The sequence below is a fragment of the Hyperolius riggenbachi genome, chromosome 4 (genome assembly GCF_040937935.1).
Source record: "Hyperolius riggenbachi isolate aHypRig1 chromosome 4, aHypRig1.pri, whole genome shotgun sequence".
NCBI classification, from domain to species: Eukaryota; Metazoa; Chordata; class Amphibia; order Anura; family Hyperoliidae; genus Hyperolius; species Hyperolius riggenbachi.
Window position 1 is genome coordinate 48,335,244 of NC_090649.1, and position 21,642 is coordinate 48,356,885.

Consider the following 21,642-nt stretch of genomic DNA (forward strand, 5'->3'; position numbering starts at 1 on the left):
GTGCTATATAAAATGCAACATGCGTTACACGGTATACGCATTTCAGTAGCAATGTGTGTGTTGTGTACATAATGTGTAGTGCTATTTGTGCAACAGCAGCTACATCACTTGCATAAGCACCAGGTAAAAATAGCGGGCGCAGCCTCCACATAGCGATTCTCCGGGCGGTTTATAAATACACATCCTTATAACTCCTTCACAGTCACCAATGAAAGAGGAACTGTAGTGAAAATAACAAAGAATAAAATTCCTTATTTTATTTTTTTCTAATTTTCATTTATGAACTATTTAGTCAGTGTTTGCCGATCTTTTCTCACCGTGATTTGCATTCTGAAAATGTATTGCAGGTGGCGACATGTTTAGTCCTGTCAGGTGCAGCTGTGCCTCATCTCCCAGAATGCTCAAGGATGAGGATTCCGCATAGCTAAACAGCCTAGGCCAAGCATCACTGGGAAGGCGGAGCTACATAAAAATATACAGCAATATATAGATATAGGAGGTGTTTCTGATGCTCTTACCAGGATAGGTAGACAGTCAGGGTCAGTACAATGTACTCTCTTAATTTGATCCTGTTCTCTTGCTGTAGAGGAGTAAAGGGAACCTAAACTGAGAAGGATGTAGATTTTTCATTTTAAAATAATACCAGTTGCCTGACTCTCCTGCTGATCCTTTGTCTGTAATACTTTTAGCCACAGCTCCTGAACAAGCATGCAGATCTGGATTAGCTGCATGCTTGTTTCAGATGTGTGATTCAGCCACTACTGCAGCCAAAGAGATCAGGACTGCCAGGCAACTGGTATTGTTTAAAAGGAAACATCCATCCCTTTAACTACTTCTGACACTGAGAGGAATTCCCCCAGATGGGGACAGAAGCAGCGATAAAGTCCCTCGGTGGGTTTGAGCCTCTGCGCTTGTTGTCTGGCAGTAGCGTGCAGTAAATAGTGTTCCTGGATTTGGGGTTTAGCATTCCCAGCATTCCCTGCACACATCAGAGGCGGCCTCTCTCACAGGCACAGCTGCAGTCCTTGTCAGATGGACTGGCGGATCTCTGCTTTAAACTTCAGCATCCTTTGAAAGGCAGAACTGCTGTGCGCAGTGTCAGAAGTCTGCGCATCGGGCTTCCCAGCGCGCCTCTGTCCTCCTCTGTTGTAAAGTCTCTCATCTTAGTTTTCTGCCCACTTTGCTTCGCTTTAATCCTGCGCAAACACAAACAATAGTCATTGTTACATCGATCTTCAAGCATAAACCGGCGTTAAAGTAAACCTGAAATAAGAAAAAAAAAGTTTTACGCAGGGAGCACACTTAGCAGAAAGGCATGCGTTTTCCCTATAGCACATAGTGAAAAATGCATACGATTCTGCTAAGTGTGCTCCCTGCCTTATACATACCTGGGGCTTCCTCCAGCCCCCTTCAGGCTGATCAGACCCTCCCCGTCCTTCTCCTCTGCCTGGATCCAGAGCCGGGACAAGGTCTTCCAGCACCCAAGGCTGAGACACCAAAGTGCGCCGATCCATCCCTGCCACCCCAGCTGTCACACACTGATTGCTATTAGACTAAGAGGCGCCCCAGGGCCTCCAACACCTTAATCTCTAGTTATCTGGCTGCAGCCACTCACTGTCATGTATCCCCTTTTCTTATTTCTCTCTGCTCCAAACACAATAGGGGAATGATGTCTGAGTGAGTTGTGTGCCCCCTCCTACACTGCGCCCTGAGGCTGGAGCCTCTCTCGCCTCTGCCTCAGCCCGGCCCTGCCTGGATCCTCCGTGAGGCGGGCCAGTGACTTCCACAAGTCGGGGCGTACTGTGCATGCGTGGACGGACTGCACCTGATCCATTTTTTCCTCATGTCAGGTTCCCTTTAAAGTGCAACTAAACTGAGAGGGATATGAATGTTTCCTTTTAAACAATACCAGTTGCCTGGCAGTCCTGCTGATCTCTTTGGCTGCAGTAGTGGCTGAATTGCACACCTGAAACAAGAATGCAGCTAATCCAGTCTGAGGGCCCATTCACACTAGAGCGATTTCGGCAAACGCTCAAACGCTAGCGCTTTTTAAAAGCGCTAGTGTAATAAAACCCTATAGGCCCGTCCTTACTTGGGTGATTTGCGCTAATCGCCGCAAAACACGAAACGCAAACGTGTCACTTGCACCATTTTCAGGTGATTTCCCGGCGATTGCGTTTCAGTGCCATAGAAGCGCTAAACGCGATCGCAGAAAAATCACTGCAGTGTTCAATGATTTTTTCCACGGGAAATCGCAGAAAAATCACTCCTGCAAAACGCCGGCAAAAATCACCAGCATTTTGCAAATGCAAGTGTGAATGGGTCCTTACTTCAGTCAGAGCACCTGATCTGCATGCTTGTTGAGGGGCTGTGGCTAAAGGTATTAGAGACACAGGATCAGCAGGAGAGTCAGGCAACCGGTATTATTTTAAAAGGAAAAATCCATATCCTTCCCTTTAAACTGATATCCCTGATTTTACGCACAGATGATGGCTTCAACTATCTGATTGGACCTGGTGGAAATAATCGATTTGACCCATCTATCTGACAGGAAATTGCATGGTGTGTACCGGGAATAACGTCTGATTCCTGTGGCTTTAATACAGGAAGTGTCATTTTTTGTTCTGTGGGTCAGTAATTTACGCATATGAAAGTGTAACTGTACGTGGCTTTACATCAACCAATGGAAAATGACACTCGCACGTGAGTGGGGATACAGTGTCTGTTGGCGCTTTTGTGCAGGATGCGTTAAGCTCTGTGCAATGTCTCATGTTAACATGTACACATGGTAGCTGCACATATGATTTTGTTAGGGAATCAATGCCAGTTAACCTTATTCAGGGTCTATTCACACTTACAATTTGAGGCCCAGTGCACACCAAAAGCCGCTAGCAGATCTGCAAAACGCTAGCGGTTTTTGGAGCGGATTTCAGAGCGATTCTAGGCATGTTTAGAGCGGATTTCTAAACATGCCTAGCGTTTTCTGTAGCGTTTCTGTGTAGCAGATTACACAAATTGTTACAGTAAAAGCTGTACTGAACAGCTTCTGTGAGAAAACCGCCTGGCAAACGGCTCTGAAGTAGCATTTTTCAGAGCGGTTTGCGTTTTTCCTACACTTTACATTGAGGCAGAAACGCTTCTGCAAACCGCCTTGCGGCCGCGCGAGGGTTTTTTTTACCTTTCTTTTTTTTTTTTTAGCATGTAGCTAGCCTAGCGCTGGCTACATGCTTCCCCCCTCCCTGCGGCGTCCCCCCGTACAGTCCGATCGCCGTCTGCGCGTATGCCCATCCGGAAATCCCGTTCTGAACGGGATTTCCTTGAGGGCTTCCCCCGTCGCCATGGCGACGAACGAAGTGACGTCATCGACGTGGTGACGTCACAGGGAGTCCCGATCCACCCCATAGCGCTGCCTGGCGGCGATTGGCCAGGCTGCACAAGGGGTATGCGGGGGGGGGCATGTATCGCAGCGGGTAGTGGAGGATCGGCGGCGATCGGACCAAACACGCAGCTAGCAAAGTGCTAGCAGTGTGTTTGAAAAAAAAATTATGCAAATCGGCTCAGCGGGGCCTGAGAAATCCTCCGCGGCGGCTTACCCCGTGTCCAGCACGGGGTTACCGCTAAGGAGGTTAAGCATGCGCGTCAAAGGGCGACTCTGCCAGACTACCTAGCCATACTGCAGGGGACAGGAGCCACCCAGGGAGACAGCAAGGGACTGAGCGGCCTCAAGGGGGCTTAAGGAAGCCCCAGGTAAGTATAGAGCCTGAGATGTCTGTCATCTCAGGTACACTTTAACCCTAAACACTTCCTTTCTGACGCCTAACCCTAAACCCTCCTTCCTAAAGTTTAACACTAAAACCACATGCATCAAAAATTGTTAAATACAAAATACTTTCTAATTAATTTTAAAACGATAATTTTCAAAAAATGCAAAAGACCAAACATTTCAGTAACTATAACTTACTAATTTTCTATAAATTGGGGTTATTTAAATGACCACAGTGACCCCTCCTGCCACTGATAATCACTCGCTGCGAGTCCTTTTTCACTGGCTGTGACTGGATCCAGAAATCAGATCGCTGCGTATCGGAATGGCACCACGATTAACATTTTTTTTTCTGAATTGCAATCGCCAAACCTACTGCATTTTTGCTGCATTTGTGCTGGAAAAATTGCATAGCGATCGCAGCACTGTGATTTTCCCTGCGATCCTGCAATTGAAACCCCGTTTTCTCACCAATCAGAAATCGCAAGCACACGTCGTACAACCGACAAATCGTAATTGGATTGCGCCGAAATTGCAGCAGTGGAAATAGAAAAAAATGTGATCGCATTGCAGCACAATCGCATTACTCAGGGGCCCTGAGTAATGCGATTGTGCTGCAATGCGATCACATTTCTTGACCGCTGTCAATCAGCAGAGCGCTGCTATGGGATTACACTCACCCAGTGGCGTAGCAATAGGGGGTGCAGAGGTAGCGACCGCATCGGGGCCCTTGGGCCAGAGGGGCCCTCCCTCAAGCACAGTATTAGCTCCCTATTGGTCCTATGCTGATAATACTTCTATAGATTAGTAGTAATCATTAAAAAGCTGTTCCCCATCCCCTTCTTGCACCTCTGACACTGTGGTCATCCTTGGCAGGTTTTGGTGCGCCGTATCAATTGTTATGTACAGAGTGCTTGGGGGGAGGGCAGGACAATGTAAACCTTGCACCCGGGCCCATAGCTCCTTAGCTACGCCACTGCACTCCCCACAGCGACTGTGGCGCATTTCCGAATTATCGCCGATCGCAAACATACTGCATGCAGAATTTTCCCGGCGATTGCGTCGAGATTCTCGTTCACTGGAATGAGAATTGCAATCAGCGAAAGACAGCGGAATACCGCACTGCGAAATCACCATCGCTATGTGATCACAATTTTGCATTCCAGAGTGTGAAGAAGGACTTAGTGGAAAAGGCCCCTGCCTGTGGATACCGCAATCGTGATTATGTGCAGAGATCAGGAGAGCGATAGGGCTCATTGACGCTACATCATCCAGCCTCATCCTTAAATATAAATGACCAGTGAGGCAGCCCGATGAGCACAGAACGTCCTGGTTAATTATTCAGCCCGGCTGGCCAATGGGAAGCCGGCGTGCGCCTCTCTCTCCCCGGATGAGCTGACGGTTCAGCGGGCGCAGGTGTCGGGGGACAGCCACAGCCTCCCACTGAGAGTTTATAGACAGAAGTAAGTCAGCACACATTAAGTGTCAGAGCCAACATCAGACAGAATCAGTGGCTTTGATCACAGACCTCCACAGGAAGCTTAGATCTCAGACAAATTAGATAAAAATGAATTTATAGCAGATTCATGGCCCGGGGCGGCCACGGCTGAATTCTGTCTGAGGAGTGGCATGGTGAGTATCACAACATATAAACTGCAGCACTTCCTTTCTTTATGCCCTTCAGATGGAGCCTAATTGGAGAGAGACCAGGGAAACTTCACTCAGACCTCTCATCTCTTGCCATGGACAGGCGGCGTGGCGGATCAGGGGACCGGCCGGTCTGCAGGTCGCCGGAGCAGAGGATAGATGGAGATTGTATGTCTGTGGCTCAGAGCATCACATCTTCAGGAGCACTGGCAGGAAATGCTGTATACCTGGGCCTGGGCAATAGCACTATTGTCTTACTGGCTGCACTAGGGTTCCAGACATGACTATGTACTCTCTAAAGTGCTGCAGAAGATGTCAGTGCTGTACAGAGGCGTAGCTAAAGAACTATGGGCACCGGTGCAAGTTTTACACTGCGGCCCGCCCCCCAAGCACTCTATACATAACAATTGACATGGCACACCAAAATCTACCAAGAACAGCCACGGTATCAGAGGTGCAAGAAAGATGGGGAACAGTTTGTTAATGATTACTACTATTCAAAGCATCTATAGGGTGATTATTGCCAGCACAGGACCAACAGAGAGCCAATACTGCGGTTGAGGGACCGGCCCCTTGGGCCCGCCTGGCCCAATGGCCCTGGTGCAATCACAACCTCTGCATCCCTATTGCTATGCCACTGTTGCTATATAAAAATATAATAATAATAGTAATATGGTAGGACATTAGACTATGAGTATGGTAGCATTACATTGTAAGCTCCTCTGAGGACAGTCAGTGACATGACTATGTACTCTGTAAAGTGCTGCAGAAGATGTCAGTGCTATATAAATACATAATAATAATATGGTAAGACATTAGATTATGACTATGGCAGAGATTAGATTGTGAGCTCCTCTGAGCACAGTCAGTGACATGAGTATGTACTCTGTAAAGTGCTGCAGAAGATGCCAGTTCCATATAAATACATAATAATAATAATATGGTAGGACATTAGATTATGACTATGGCAGAGATTAGAGTGTGAGCTCCTCTGAGGACAGCCAGTGTCATGACTATGTATTCTGTAAAGTGCTGCAGAAGAAGTCAGTGCTATATAAATACATAATAATAATATGGTAGGACATTACACTATGACTATGGTAGGATTAGATTGTGAGCTCCTCTGAGTACAGTCAGTGACATGACTATGTACTCTGTAAGGTGCTACAGAAAATGTCAGTGCTATATAAATATATAATAATAATAATAATAATAATAATAATAATAATAATAATAATAATGTAGGACATTAGGCTATGACTTGGGGGGGGGGGGGGGGATTAGATTGTAATCTCCTCTGAGGACAGTCAGTGACATAGCCTACATCAGTCAGCAGTTACAGAGAAAACTTTGGCTTAGAATGATAGTATTTTTTGGCCAACTCAAGACAGCAGCTTTCGAAACCCTTTAGGCTTCTTCGTCAAGCCTGAAAGGGATTGAAAACTTTGCATTTTTGGTCTGTTGAGTGAGTTAGCCGATGAATGGTATAATCCTCACTCCAAAGTTTTCTCTTAAAATGAAAAGTTTTGTTGTTAGTTATCAACGTTCACCACCTCCCGGGAACAATTTTAGATATCTCCTAGCATGTTACTGCTTATATTAGGCCACGCTGACGGATTTCATACAGATTTAGGGATTATACTCGGGGAATAATGGCAATTAGCTAGCATGATGTCCTCTTAGCATAAAAATGGATTAAAATCAGAAGCGGATGAGCGGGCCCTAATGCCGTAATGAGAATTTATCCCTGTGAAATATCACACGGATTATTTTAAATCAAATTTCGTAGAAGATGAAAATCCAGCGAGTGGATGAAAAATAACCTGATCTTATTAAAAGCAAATTTGTTTCTGGATTCAAATAAGTTAATTTACATGCTGGATAAAAACTGTTTGCATGGAGCATCTTCAGGCAAAAAACAAAGTTGAGCCGTTAATTTAAACGACCATTATCGTGGAAATTATAACATTTAAATTTATGTCAACACATACAAATAAGAAGTACGTTTCTCCCAGAGTAAAATGAGCCATAAATTACTTTTCTCCTATGTTGCTGTCTCTTACAGTAAGTAGTAGAAATCTGACAGAAGTGACAGGTTTTGGGCTAGTCGATCTCTTCATGGGGGAATCTCAGCATGGCCTTTATTCTTTATAAAGATACACCTTAAAAAATGATTTATATAAAGATGCTGGCCAGCCTCCCTGCTCGCTGCAAACTTTTTTGGGCAGTTGTATAGAGCACATAGCATTCACTAAATGCTTTTGAAAATAATTAAAACCCAGAGAATACCCCATGAGGAGATGAGCTAGTCCAAAAACCTGTTGGTTCTGTCAACTACTTACTGTAAGTGACAGCAAGATAGGAGAAAAGTAATGTATGGCTCATTTTACTCTGAAAGAAACATACTCCTTATTTGCATGTGTTTACATGTACAGTAGGAGTGTCAGAACCAGGGCCGGTTCAAAACTTTTTGCTGCCTGAGGCAAACTTGTGAGCATGAAGATGCCCCTGTAGAAATCTGACAGAACCAACAGGTTTTGGGCTAGTCCATCTCTTCATGGGGGATTTTCAGCATAGCATTTATTCATTATCAAGACACTCCCTGAAAAGAATTTGCAGAAAGATGCTGCCCAGCCTCCCTGCTCAGCCTCCCTGCTCAGCCTCCCTGCTCACTTCACAATATTTTTGACAGTTGGACAGAGCAACTGCCACTCACTAAGTGCTTTTGAGAATAAAGGAAACCCTGACAACAGCAACATAGGAGAAAAGTATGAGTATGAGTATGACTTATTTTACTCTGGAAGAAATGGACTTCTTATTTCAATATGTTTACATGCATTTTACATTTTACAATTTTTGTAGTGGTCCTTTAAAGAGAAGCCGGGGTGTTTTTTAAGAATGCTATTAGGACTGGTTCTGTATACAATGGCCAGCCTCTGTTACTGTACTGTCTGGTACTGGCTGGTACTCATTCTCACCTTTCTTTCTTTTGAAGAAGCAGCAGAAGAAAAGGCACAGAACAATGGCAGAAGCTGCAGTGCTCAGCATGACCAGCATGAGAACGTTCTCTCCATTCCGACTTGACAGAGGGAACACTTGGAAATCCTGAGACTGTACAGAGAAGGAGACACCTGAAACCACAAAACAGTACACAGATAGTCAGTGTGTCTAGAGTTGAGCTGAAATTTTCGTAATTTCGCATTACTATAATTACGCATGCGAAATTTGCGATTACGATGCGAAATTAGCGTAGCGAAATTGCCATTAAAATCGTAATTGAAAATACCGTAAGCGTAATTTTCAACGCGAAATTTCGCGTTTCGTTCATGCCGTAATTTCGCATTAAACGCTGCCGTAATTTCGCGTTACACCGTAACGCTCCGTATAATATAAAAAAGCCGCCGAATTAAGGGTTAATAGCAAAGCCCCCTTAAATGCTAAGAGCCTCAAATTTGGAGAATATATTAAGGAGATCAGGAGGAATAAGAGGAAAATTTTTTTTTTCAAAAAGACCTTATAGTTTTTGAGAAAATCGATGTTAAAGTTTCAAAGTAAAAATGTATACATTTAAAAACCCACCGACTTTAACGGTTAATAGCAAAGCCTGCTTAAAGTTTAGGAACACCAAATTCCTAGGGTATATTAAGGGGATCAGTGGGAATAAGAGGAAAAATTTTTTTTTCAAAAAGACCTTATAGTTTTTGAGAAAATCGATTTTTAAGTTTCAAGGGCAAAAATGTCTTTTAAATGCGGAAAATGTCAGTTTTTTTTGCACAGGTAACAATAGTGTATTATTTTCATAGATTCCCCCAAGTGGGATGAGTTTTACTTACTTCGTTCTGAGTGTGGGAAATATAAAAAAAAAACGACGTGGGGTCCCCCCTCCCAGACCTCTTTAACCCCTTGTCCCCCATGCAGGCTGGGATAGCCAGAATGCGGAGCACCGGTCGCGTGGGGCTCCGCACCCTGACTATACCAGCCCGCATGGTCCATGGATTGGGGGGTCTCGGAAGGGGAGGGGCAGCCAAGCTTTCCCCTCCCCCTCCGAGCCCTTGTCCAATCCAAGGACAAGGGGCTCTTCTCCACCTCCGATGGGCGGTGGAGGTGGAGGCCGCGATTTCCTGGGGAGGGGTTCATGGTGGCATCTGGGAGTCCCCTTTAAAAAGGGGTCCCCCAGATGCCCACCCCCCTCCCAGGAGAAATGAGTATAGAGGTACTTGTAGTACCCCTTACCCATTTCCTTTAAGAGTTAAAAGTAAATAAACACGCAAACACATAGAAAAAGTATTTTAATTGAACAAAAAACATAACCACGAAAAAAGTCCTTTAATATTCTTAATTAACCATTAATACTTACCTGTCCGTTTAAATAAATGATCCCACGCAATATCCTCGGAAATGTTCTATCAGTTACAATGTAACAAAGTTATTACAATGTAACAACTTTGTTACATTGTAACTACGCCGCACCCGACGTCACTCACCGCCGCCGCCGCCTCCGCGTCTGTGCTGCAGGACCCGACAGAGCTCTGAGCTATAGCTCAGAGCTCTCTAAGCATCTTTGTATTTGGGCTCCAAGGAGCCCCATTGGTCCTTAGCAGACCAATGGGGTTCCTTCTGATTTGAAGGAACCCCATTGGTCTGCTAAGGACCAATGGGGCTCCTTGGAGCCCAAATACAAAGATGCTTTAGAGAGCTCTGAGCTATATAGCTCAGAGCTCTGTCGGGTCCGTGCAGGACGCTAAGTCCCCGCCGGCTCCGCTGCCCTCCCCGCCTCTCCCACATGTCACCCACATGTCACCCACATGTGGGTGACATGTGGGTGACAGATGTGGGCGGGGTGGACAGCAGGAGCTGCGGGGAGTTAGCGTCCTGCACGGACGCGTATGCGGCGGCTGAGCGGCGAGTGGCGTCGGGTGCGGCGTAGTTACAATGTAACAAAGTTGTTACATTGTAATAACTTTGTTACATTGTAACTGATAGAACATTTCCGAGGCTATTTCGAGGGATCATTTATTTAAAGGGACAGGTAAGTATTAATGGTTAATTAAGAATATTAAAGGACTTTTTTCGTGGTTATGTTTTTTGTTCAATTAAAATACTTTTTCTAAGTGTTTGTGTGTTTATTTACTTTTAACTCTTAAAGGAAATGGGTAAGGGGTACAAGTACCTCTATACTCATTTCTCCTGGGAGGGGGGGTGGGCACCTGGGGGACCCCTTTTTAAAGGGGACTCCCAGATTCCACCATGAACCTCCCCCCCAGGAAATCGCGGCCTCCACCTCCACCGCCCATCGGAGGTGGAGAAGAGCCCCTTGTCCTTGGATTGGACAAGGGCTCGGAGGGGGAGGGGAAAGCTTGGCTGCCCCTCCCCTTCCGAGACCCCCCAATCCATGGACCATGCGGGCTGGTATAGTCAGGGTGCGGAGCCCCACGCGGCCGGTGCTCCGCATTCTGGCTATCCCAGCCTGCATGGGGGACAAGGGGTTAAAGAGGTCTGGGAGGGGGGACCCCACGTCGTTTTTTTTTTATATTTCCCACACTCAGAACGAAGTAAGTAAAACTCTTCCCACTTGGGGGAATTTATGAAAATAATACACTATTGTTACCTGTGCAAAAAAAACTGACATTTTCTGCATTTAAAAGACATTTTCGCCCTTGAAACTTAAAAATCGATTTTCTCAAAAACTATAAGGTCTTTTTGAAAAAAAAATTTTTCCTCTTATTCCCACTGTTCCCCTTAATATACCCTGGGAATTTGGTGTTCCTAAACTTTAAGCAGGCTTTGCTATTAACCGTTAAAGTCGGCGGGTTTTTAAATGTTTACATTTTTCCTTTGAAACTTTAACATCGAGTTTCTCAAAAACTATAAGGTCTTTTTGAAAAAAATGTTTTCCTCTTATTCCTCCTGATCTCCTTAATATATTCTCCAAATTTGAGGCTCTTAGCATTTAAGGGGGCTTTGCTATTAACCCTTAAAGTCGGCGGCTACCTAACATTGATACATGCGTCAACTTTTCCGCTTCGGGAGCATGACCATACGCATTAATTTCGTAATAACCGGTGCAATGCGAAAATTACGCGAAAAATTACACTTACGCGAAATTTCGCGAAATCCTTCTTCATTACGATTATGTACTTACGGCCATAAACGTAATTACACTAATTACGCGAAATTTCGCGAAATCGTAATTACTCCATTACGCTCATCTCTAAGTGTGTCTCTTACATATATCCGAGCATTATAGATCAAATCCTCAGTGTCTCTCATAAACAGTATAGCCGAAACATTATAGATCACATAGATAGCTCAGGGTCTTAGCACTGGATTGGGCGTGTATCAAAAAAGGGCGCCTGGAAAAAAGGGCGCAGGATATAGCCGAAATTATAGGTTGTAATGAAAAAACAATATTTTTCGTTTATAGCTTGTAAACAAAAATGTAGTGCTAAATAGGTTTAATAAACAGAAATGGAATGGCAAAATACCGTCTATAACAACAAACGAATTCTGAAATGAAACATCAAATAGCGTCTATAACAAAAAACGATATTTATACTTGTATTAAGCATAGTAATACAATGGTAGATTTTACAGATATTTTACTGCAATTATACCTAACTGTAGGCTCACACGGAAACAGTAAATTCGGGCGCCTGAGGCTAGTGGACAAATCGGGCGCCGCCATTCACTCCCATAATAAATATCGTTTAATGGGCGCCCGATAGGAAAAAAGGGCGCCGGAGAAAACTAACGTTTTAAAAGCGGCGCCCGGAGACTTAATGTTTTATTACTGTTTCTCATGATTACACATTATTTAATGATTTATACATTTTTAAATATTATTTTTAAACGAAAAACAGTACAATATTTTTTTCCAAACATTATTTTTAAACGAAAAACAGTACTTTTTTTTTTTTTTTAACATTATTTTTAAACGAAAAAACCAACAGGGGGGTCTTAGGTTTAGGCACCAACAGGGGGGTCTTAGGTTTAGGCACCAACAGGGGGTTTTAGGTTTAGGCACCAACAGGGGGGTCTTAGGTTTAGGCACCAATAGGGGGGTCTTAGGTTTAGGCACTAACAGGGGGGTCTTAGGTTTAGGCACCAACAGGGGGGTCTTAGGTTTAGGCACTAACAGGGGGGTCTAGGGGTTAGGGGTAGGTACAGGGAGGGTTACTTAGTAAAAAATTTTTTAAACGTTATTATACGTTTCACTATTTAAACGAAAGATTAACGTTTTTACAATTGCCGATTTAATGCACATTATTTAATGATTTATAACTTTAAAAACCATTAATTTTAAATGAAATACAGTACAATACAATTTTAAACGTTATCCATGCTTATCGTTAAAAACCCGGCGCCCTTTTTTCCCAGCGCCCCTTTTTAACGTACGCGGCTCACACAGGTCTCTCCCTATTCCTATCCCTAATCCCTAGATCCCACTTTGTGTAAATATACATAATTTAATAATTTGTATATATTACATATATTGTGCTGTAACTATACCTCACCCTACTCTCACACAGAACCCTCCTTGTACCTATCACTAACCCCTAGACCACCCCCTGGTGGTGCCTAACCCTAACCACCCCCCTGGTGGTGTATATTGTACTGTAAGTATACCTAACCCTACTCTCACACAGAACCCTCCCTGTACCTATCCCTAACCCCTAGACCCCCTGGTGGTGCCTAAACCTAAGACCCCCCTGGTGGTGCCTAAACCTAAGACCCCCCGGTTGGTGCCTAAACCTAAGACCCCCCTGGTGGTGCCTAAACCTTAGACCCCCCTGGTGGTGCCTAAACCTAAGACCCCCGGGTGGTGCCTAAATCTAAGACCCCCCTGGTGGTGCCTAAACCTTAGACCCCCCTGGTGGTGCCTAAACCTAAGACCCCCCTGGTGGTGCCTAAACCTAAGACCCCCCTGGTGGTGCCTAAACCTAAGACCCCCCTGGTGGTGCCTAAACCTAAGACCCCCCTGGTGGTGCCTAACCCTAATACCCCCCTGGTGGTGCCTAACCCTATGACCCCCCCTGATGTTGCCTAACCCTAAGACCCCCCTGGTGGTGCCTAACCCTAAGAATCTCCTGGTGGTGCCTAACCCTAACTACCTCCCTGGTGGTGCCTAACCCTAACACCCCCCTGGTGGTGCCTAACCCTATAATCCCCCTGGTGGTGACTAACCCTAAGACCCCCCTGGTGGTGCCTAACCCTAAGACTCCCCTGGTGGGGCCTAACCCTAAGACTCCCCTGGTGGTGCCTAACCCTAACCACCCCCCTGGTGGCGCCTAACCCTAACTACCTCCCTGGTGGTGCCTAACCCAAAACCCCCCTGGTGGTGCCTAACCCTATGACCCCCCTGGTGGTGCCTAACCCTATGACCCCCCTGGTGGTGCCTAACCCTAAGACCCCCCTGGTGGTGCCTAACCCTAAGACCCCCCTGGTGGTGCCTAACCCTAAGAACCTCCTGGTGGTGCCTAAGCCTAAGACCCCCTGGTGGTGCCTAACCCTAAGACCCAACTGGTAGTGCCTAACCCTAAAACCTCCTGGAGGTGCCTAACCCTAACCATCCCCACTGCACAAACACCCTTACACACATATAAACAATAATATATTTAATCCTTAAAATACTTCACTATAAATAACATGAATAGAATAATTTATATATTTGTAATAGAATAAATAGCCTTAAAATCATGTACACATTAATAATATTATAAATAGAAAAAGGTATATATATATATATATATATATATATATAATCGGATGTATGTGTGTGTGTGTGTGTGTGTGTGTGTGTGTGTGTGTGTGTGTGTGTGTGTGTGTGTGTGTGTGTGTGTGTGTGTGTGTGTGTGTGTGTGTGTGTGTGTGTGTGTGTGTGTGAGTGTGTGTGTCTGTGTGTGTGAGTGTGTGTGTCTGTGTGTGTGTGTGTGTGTGTGTGTGTATGTATGTATGTATGTATGTGCCGCGATCACGCGAAAACGCCTTGACCGATTTGAACGAGTCTTGGTACACAGATACCTTACTACCTGGGATGATATGTTCTGGGGGTCTCGCATCCCCCCTGCACACCTGGGCGGAGCTACAAACAGCCAATCAGATTTCACCCATTCAAGTCAATGGAAAAAATGTAAAAGGCTGCCATTCTCACAGTAATCAAGCCAGAGTCCCCACACTTGGCACAGTTGGTCACTTGGTGACTGAGGTTACAAATCCAGGAAAAGTGGGCGGAGCATAAAACAGCCAATCAAATTTCAGCCATTCATTTTAAATAGGAAAATGTAAACTGCAGCCATTCTTAGACTGTTAATCGCAGGGTTCTCAAACTTGCCACAGTTGGTCACTGGGTAAATCCGATTAAGCGGACCCAAACCAAACATTTTTTTAATTCAAAATATTTAGTTGCACCACTCTGACACATACAAAGATAAATAAACACTCCTTCAAGCCTATGAGCATTTCAGTGCATACTTTTCACCCTTCTCTTTGCATAACTAGGGTTATACAGGTGGCAGCCATTAGCAATTCCTCCATTGCCAGACACCACTTACTCCAGCATTTTACCGGATTCTGTCCCGGCTATATGAAAGGAAGGGAGGAGTTCCTAAATGTAAAATTTTTTATATTTATCATCTTGCAGCTGAAAAAAGGCTGCTATTTATTATTATTATTTAGAAAATAGATTTTATTTCTGAAATCTTGTATTTTTAATTTGGGTCCACTTTAAGATTCAAGAAAGTGGGTGGAGCCTACAACAGCCAATCAAAATTCACCTATTGATTTTCAAGGGGAATATTTGAACTGCTGCTATTTTTACACTGTTAATGGCAGAGGCTTCAAATTTGCTACAGTCGGTCATTGGGTAACTGATTTCCTTGGTGGATAAACTGCTTCCATTCACACATTTTTGATGCCAGGAACCTGAAAGTTTACAAACTTGGTCATTGAGTGACTGTGTGTCCAGGTTACAAAAAGGGGCGGAACCAAAAACAAATTTGACTAGGAAAATATAAACTGAAGCCATTCTTACACCGTTAATGGCAGGGTTCTCAAACTTTGCACAGTTGGTCACTGGGTGAATGAGATTAAGAATTTGGAAGGTAGGTGGAGCCTACAACAGCCAATAAAAATTCACCTTTCGATTTTCAAAGGGAATATTTAAGCTGCTACCATTCTTATACTGTTAATAGCAGATGCCTCAAACCTGGTACAGTTAGTCACTGGGTGATTAAGGTTTAAAATCAGAAAGGGGGCAGAGCCACAAACAGCCTATCAGATTTGTTTATTTTTCAATGGGAATATACAAAGTATTGATACCAAGGACCCCAAAGATGATAAACTTGATAGAGTGACTGTATGTCAAGGTTAGAAACAACTTAATTTTTTACATGGCAGGGTTCCCAAACTTGACACAATTGGCCACTGGGTGACTGGGATTAATATTCAGAAATGTGGGTGGAGCCTAAAAACAGCCAATCAAAATTTACCAATTGATTTTCAAGGGGGAACATTTACATTGCTACCATTCTTACACTGTTAATGGCAGAGGTCTCAAGCCTGATACAGTCAGTTATTGGGTGACTGGGGTCCAAATTCACTAAAGTGAGTGGAGCCACAAACAGCCAATCAGATTTTTTAGATTGATTTCAGCCATTCTGTTATTAGCAGGGTTCTCAAACTTGACACAGTTGGCCACTGGGTGACTGGGCCTAATATTCAGGAAAGTGGGTGGAGCCAACAGCAGCCAATCAAAATTAACCTTTTGATTTTCAAGGGGAATATTTACATTGCTGCCATTCATACACTCTTAATGGCAGAGGCCCCAAATCTGGTACAGTCAGTCACTGGGAGACTGGGGTTTGAATTTTGAAAAGGAAGTGGGCCAAAAACAGTCAGTCAGATTTGTTTAATTTCAATGGTAAAATGCAACTTATTGATGCCAAAGACCACAAAGCTCATAAACTTGGTCAGTGAGTGACTGTATGTCAAGGTTAGAAATAGTGGGCAGAGCCAAAAACAACTTTTTACATGGGAAAATATAAATTGCAGCTATTCTTACACTGTTAATGGCAGGGTTCTCAAACTTCACAAAGTTGGTCACTAGGTGACTAGGATTAATATACAGAAAAGTAGGTGGAGCCTACAAGAGCCAATCAAAATTCACCTATTGATTTTCAAGGGGAATATTGAAACTGCTGTCATTCTTACACTGTTAATGGCAGAGGCCTCAAACCTGCTACAGTCGGTCATCAAGTGATTGTGGTTCAAATTCACTAAAGGGGTGGAGCCACAAACATCCAATCAGATATGCTTTTTTTTGGATAAACTGCTTCCATTCACACAATTTTGATGCCAGGAACCCAAAAGCTCACAAACTTGGTCATTGAGTAGTGACTGTGTGTCCAGGTTACAAAAAGTGGGTGGAGTCAAAAACAGATTTTTCTGGGAAATTGTAAACTGCAGCCCTTCTTCACTGTTAATGGCAGGGATCTCAAACTTTGCACGATTGGTTACTGGGTGACGGGGATTAATATTCATAAAAGTGGGTGGAGCCTAAAAAAGCTAATCAAAATCACCTGTTGATTTCAAGGGGAATATTAAAATTGCTGCCATTCTTGCACTCTTAATGGCACAAGCCTCAAACCTGGTACAGGTAGTCATTGGGGTTCAAATTCAGAAAAGGGGTCAGAGCCACAAACCGTTTCATTTCTTGGGAAAATACAAATTATTGATGCCAAGGACCCCAAAGCTCACAAACTTGGTCATTGAGTGACTGTATGTCCAGGTTACAAAAAGTAGGCGGAGCCAAAACCAAATTTCACTGGGAAAATGTAGACTGCATGCTGTAATGATCCGCTCAGCTGGCTGCACAGGCAGACAGCTGTTTGACCATTCCTTAAATCTGTGGGATGCAGGTCTCTGGATAAGAGACCTGTCTTTGCTTTGCAAGCTTCAGACCTGCTCTGCTGAGGAATTTGCATATAATGATTATGCAAATTGCCTAGTCGCCTCCCTTGAAGACTTGCAGCATGAATACCATGTGATCCCACAATCCTTTGCTGGTCATCATGGTTTGTTACTGTTGAAACACTCCTGGAGTGTCAGCCTTGCTATTGTTTGCTAAAGATTATCTTAGAGTATTCCTGGGGACTGCATTAGGCATCCCTCTTGTACAGTCAGGTTGTATTATTTGTATTGCCTGTTCTGTCTTCTGTTTGTCCTTGCGATTGCACTGTCGCCAGCGGTTGGCGATGGTGAATCGTTTGCTCCAGAACCTGGATCGCACTTACTCTGGCGGAAAGAGCAGTAGATCCTGCTAAGCTCTGTTTCTGTACTTGGATCACACTTGCTCTGGCGGAAAGAGCAGTGGATCCTGCTAAGCTCTGTTTCTGTACTTGGATCACACTTGCTCTGGCGGAAAGAGCAGTGGATCCTGCTAACTCTGTTTCCCTACTTGGTTCACACTCGCTCTGGCGGAAAGAGCAGTGGACCCTCCCTGTCCTATCCCTGAACCTAGATCGCACTCGCTCTGGCGGAAGAGCGGTGGATCTTATCTTACCTATTCCTGTTTCTGTTCGTTTGTCTGTCTGGATCGCACTCGCTCTAGCGGTAGCAGCGGTGGTTCCTTTAGAACTCTGTCGGGGAGTGTAGGCCAGAGCTGCGGTTGCTGCTGGCTGCTCCTTCTCTCTGACTTGTCTGATACGAACGTTTGCTTTAGGCTCGGTGGGGTAACCGTTAAGCAGGCGTTCGAGTTCTCTATTTCGTGTTTGTGTGGCATTGGTTAGTTAGGGTGGCGTGCTTGTCTCTGTTGCACTTATCGTGCAGAGACCGCGCCGTAAACGCGTTCGCTGTTGCAAATGAGTGCAGTGTTCGCGTTTAGCTAGCGTTTTGTTATTTTCCCTATCCTCTCATTGTTGTTTGCTGTGCCTTTGCTACTCTCCTGCTCTGTCTTGCTCAGTCTTGTGTCACTTCTGGTAATCGCCTCTCTCGCGATTGCGTTCCTACTTTGTTTCTGCTGTTGTGTGTTCACCGTCGCGGGTTGACGACTAGATTGGTGCACACACATACATTCTGTCCCTGTGCTCATTCTCATTGGCAATCGCATCTCTTGCGATTGCGTTCTCACTTGGTTTCCACTGTTGTGTGTTCACCGTCGCAGGTTGGCGACGAGATTGGTGGACATACATACATTCCTTCTCTGTGCTTATTCAGTCTTGTGTCGCTATTAGCAATCGCCAGCTCTTGCGATTGCTTTCCCTCCTGATCTTCACGGTTCACTAGATTGGTGGACACACATACACCCTGTCGCTGTGCTCTCTCTCTTTAAGGGCTATCTTGCCCTGCATTGCTTCCCCTCGTACAATTCCTATCTGACATCTGTGGCTGTGCAGAGGATCTGTTCCTCTGCACTCCACGGCTCCATCTGCTGGCAGGAATTCCCCTCTACAGGTGCATTGCACCTTTTGCTGGGTTCTCTCAGATTATACGCTTGTGGAGGATTTCCGCAGTGTCAGTGCGCATCCTGTGCGCTGACCACGGAAAGAATTCCACAATCGTTACACAGGCCTTCTTACACTGTTTATGGCAGGGTTACCAAACTTTGCCCAGATGGTCACTGGGTGACTGAGATTAATATTCAGGGAAGTGGGTGGAGCCTATCATAGCCAATCAAAATTCACCTGTTGATTTTCAAGGGGAATATTTAAATTGCTGCCATTTTTACACTGGTAATAGCAGATGCCTCAAACCTGCTACAGTTGGTCATTTGGTGACTGGGGTTCAAATGCTGGAGAGGGGCAGAGCCACAAACAGCCAATCTGATTTGTTTAATTTCTATGGGAATATACAAATTATTGATGCTAAAGACCCCAAAGCTCAAAAACTTGGTCATTGAGTGTTTGTGCGTTAGGGTTAGAAGAAGTGGGCGGAACCAACACCAGTCAAATACATACACGGGCAATGCTGGGTCATCAGTGAGTGGAGACAAATACAAATTTCACTGGGAAAATGTAAACTGCAGCCATTCTTACACTGTTAATGGGAGGGTTCTTAAACTTTGCACAGTTGCTCACTCAGTGAATGGGATTAATATTCAGGAAAGTGTGTGGAGCCTACAAAAGTGTATAAAGCTTCACCTATTGCTTTTCAAGGGAATATTTAATTGCTGCCATTCTTGCACTGTTAATGGCACAGGCCTCAAACCTGGTACAGTTGGTCATTGGGTGACTGGGGTTCAAATTCAGAAAAGGGGGTGGAGCCACAAACAACCCATCTACTCGCGAGAAATGATAACCAACACAGGGACACCCCAGGGCTGCGTCCTGTCCCCGCTGCTGTTCTCCCTCTACACAAATAATTGTAGATCCACGGTTGACTCTGTCAAAGTCATAAAATTTGCCGATGACACCACCATCATCGGCCTCGTCACCAAGGACAACATCCAGGATTACCAGCAGCAGGTGGAGAGATTATGCCACTGGTGCAAGGAGAACAGTCTGGTGCTCAACGCGGCCAAAACCGTTAAGCTAATAATGGACTTTAGGAAGTCTGCTCCCACCCCACCTCCTATCTACATCGATGGCACCGAGGTGGCCAGAGTGCCATGCGCTCGCCTTCTGGGCACTACCATCTCCAGCGATCTTAGTTGGAGGGCCAACATTACATCAACCCAGCGGAAAGCCCAGCAGAGACTCTTCATCCTCCGCCAACTGCGGAAGTTTGGCATGGCGCAGGAGATCCTAACTTGTTTCTACTCTGCCACCATTGAATCAATCATCTGCTCCGCCATCTCGGTCTGGTATGCGGGAGCACAAACTACAGAGGACCATCAGGTCGGCAGAGAGAATCATTGGGAGACCTCTGCCTCCACTTGACTTTCTGTACAATACAAGACTGCGTGCCAGGGCACTGAGGATCGCAAGTGACCCCTCACACCCGGGCTACTGCTTTTTCACCCCACTTCCATTGGGGCGGAGACTCCGGGCTATCCCCATCAAGACCACCAGACACAAGAACTCTTTCTTCCCTATGGCCGTTAGCCTCCTAAACTCCCTTAATATTCTCCCACCCTCCTTCAGTGCCCTTCCACCTGCATAGCAACAAACTGGAAAATATCCGCAACCTCTGGTAGACTTCAGCAGCGTTTCCTTGAAAGGCACATACTGATGTGAATGTATATTCGATTTGATGTTGATTGTTTATCTGTGTATGTAAATATTGTCTTGCTTATTCTGATGCTTTGTCCTGCCTTTCTGTCTATGTACCGCTCAGTATTGTGCCAAACCCAGTTCCGGGCATGACCCAGTCATGCTTGACTAAATAAAACGATTCTGATTCTGATCAGATTTTTTCATTTCAATGCAAATTATTGATGCCAAAGACCACAAAGCTCACAAACTTGGTCATTGAGTAATTGTTAGGGTTAGAAAAAGTGGGTGGAGCCGACACCAGCCAAATATATTCCCGGGACAACGCCAGGCAATCAGCTAGTATATATATACATATATATATATATATATATATATATATATATATATATATATATATATATATATATATATATATATATTAGAATAGATAGCCTTACAAAAGTAACGGTAATATTGAAAGCGATGTATTAGTAAGTTAATAAAACTATAATCGACGCACGTGTAAAAAACAAAGTTAATACCAAAAGCGATGTGTTTCTAATAGAATAAGGTTGAAAACGATATTTAAGCATTATACGTATGAAAACGAATTTTAAATGATAAAATAAGTGTAAACGAAAATGTACTTGTTACAGCCCTGGAAGCGGAATTTAACAAACTGAAAAATAAGTAAAAGCTCCTATAAGTGAAATGTAAAAACGAAAAAATAAGTAAACCACAAAGTAAAAACGAACTTGTAAACGATATTTGTAATAAACATTCTGTAAACGAAAACTTTTGTTAACACGATCCCTGCAACCGCTATTTCTCGGGCGCCCTTTATTTCTGTTGGGCCCCCAATAGCCGATATTTTGCATTGCAGTCTATGGCGGCGCCTTTTTTGTCCACCAGCCATATGCGCACTTTTTTACTGCCCTGCTGGATTGGTGTTCCAGAGAAGGACATGGTAAGCTTCTGGAGAATCCAGTGGCTTCCCTCTACTGGGGTAAGTATCTTATTTTATGTCCTGTGGATCTCACAGGTTTGCTTCAAAAGCACATTGAAAACAACCAAAACCACAGTTTATACTATATGTACAAATGC

At 44.4% G+C, this 21,642-nt stretch overlaps 1 protein-coding gene across 2 annotated transcripts in view; it reads right to left on the reverse strand.

Moving 5' to 3' along the window:
- Positions 1 to 226: 226 nt before the first annotated feature.
- PKHD1 (PKHD1 ciliary IPT domain containing fibrocystin/polyductin) overlaps positions 227 to 21,642 on the reverse strand; it is a 607,682-nt gene continuing 586,266 nt past the window's right edge. For both annotated transcript variants that reach the window (XM_068280030.1, XM_068280029.1), the window contains exons 63-64: positions 8,389 to 8,541; positions 227 to 1,196 (exon numbers count right to left, since the gene is read on the reverse strand). In XM_068280030.1, coding sequence (XP_068136131.1) covers positions 1,159 to 1,196; positions 8,389 to 8,541 — 191 coding nt within the window. In that variant the 3' untranslated portion in view covers positions 227 to 1,158. The remainder of the gene's footprint in view (positions 1,197 to 8,388; positions 8,542 to 21,642) is intronic.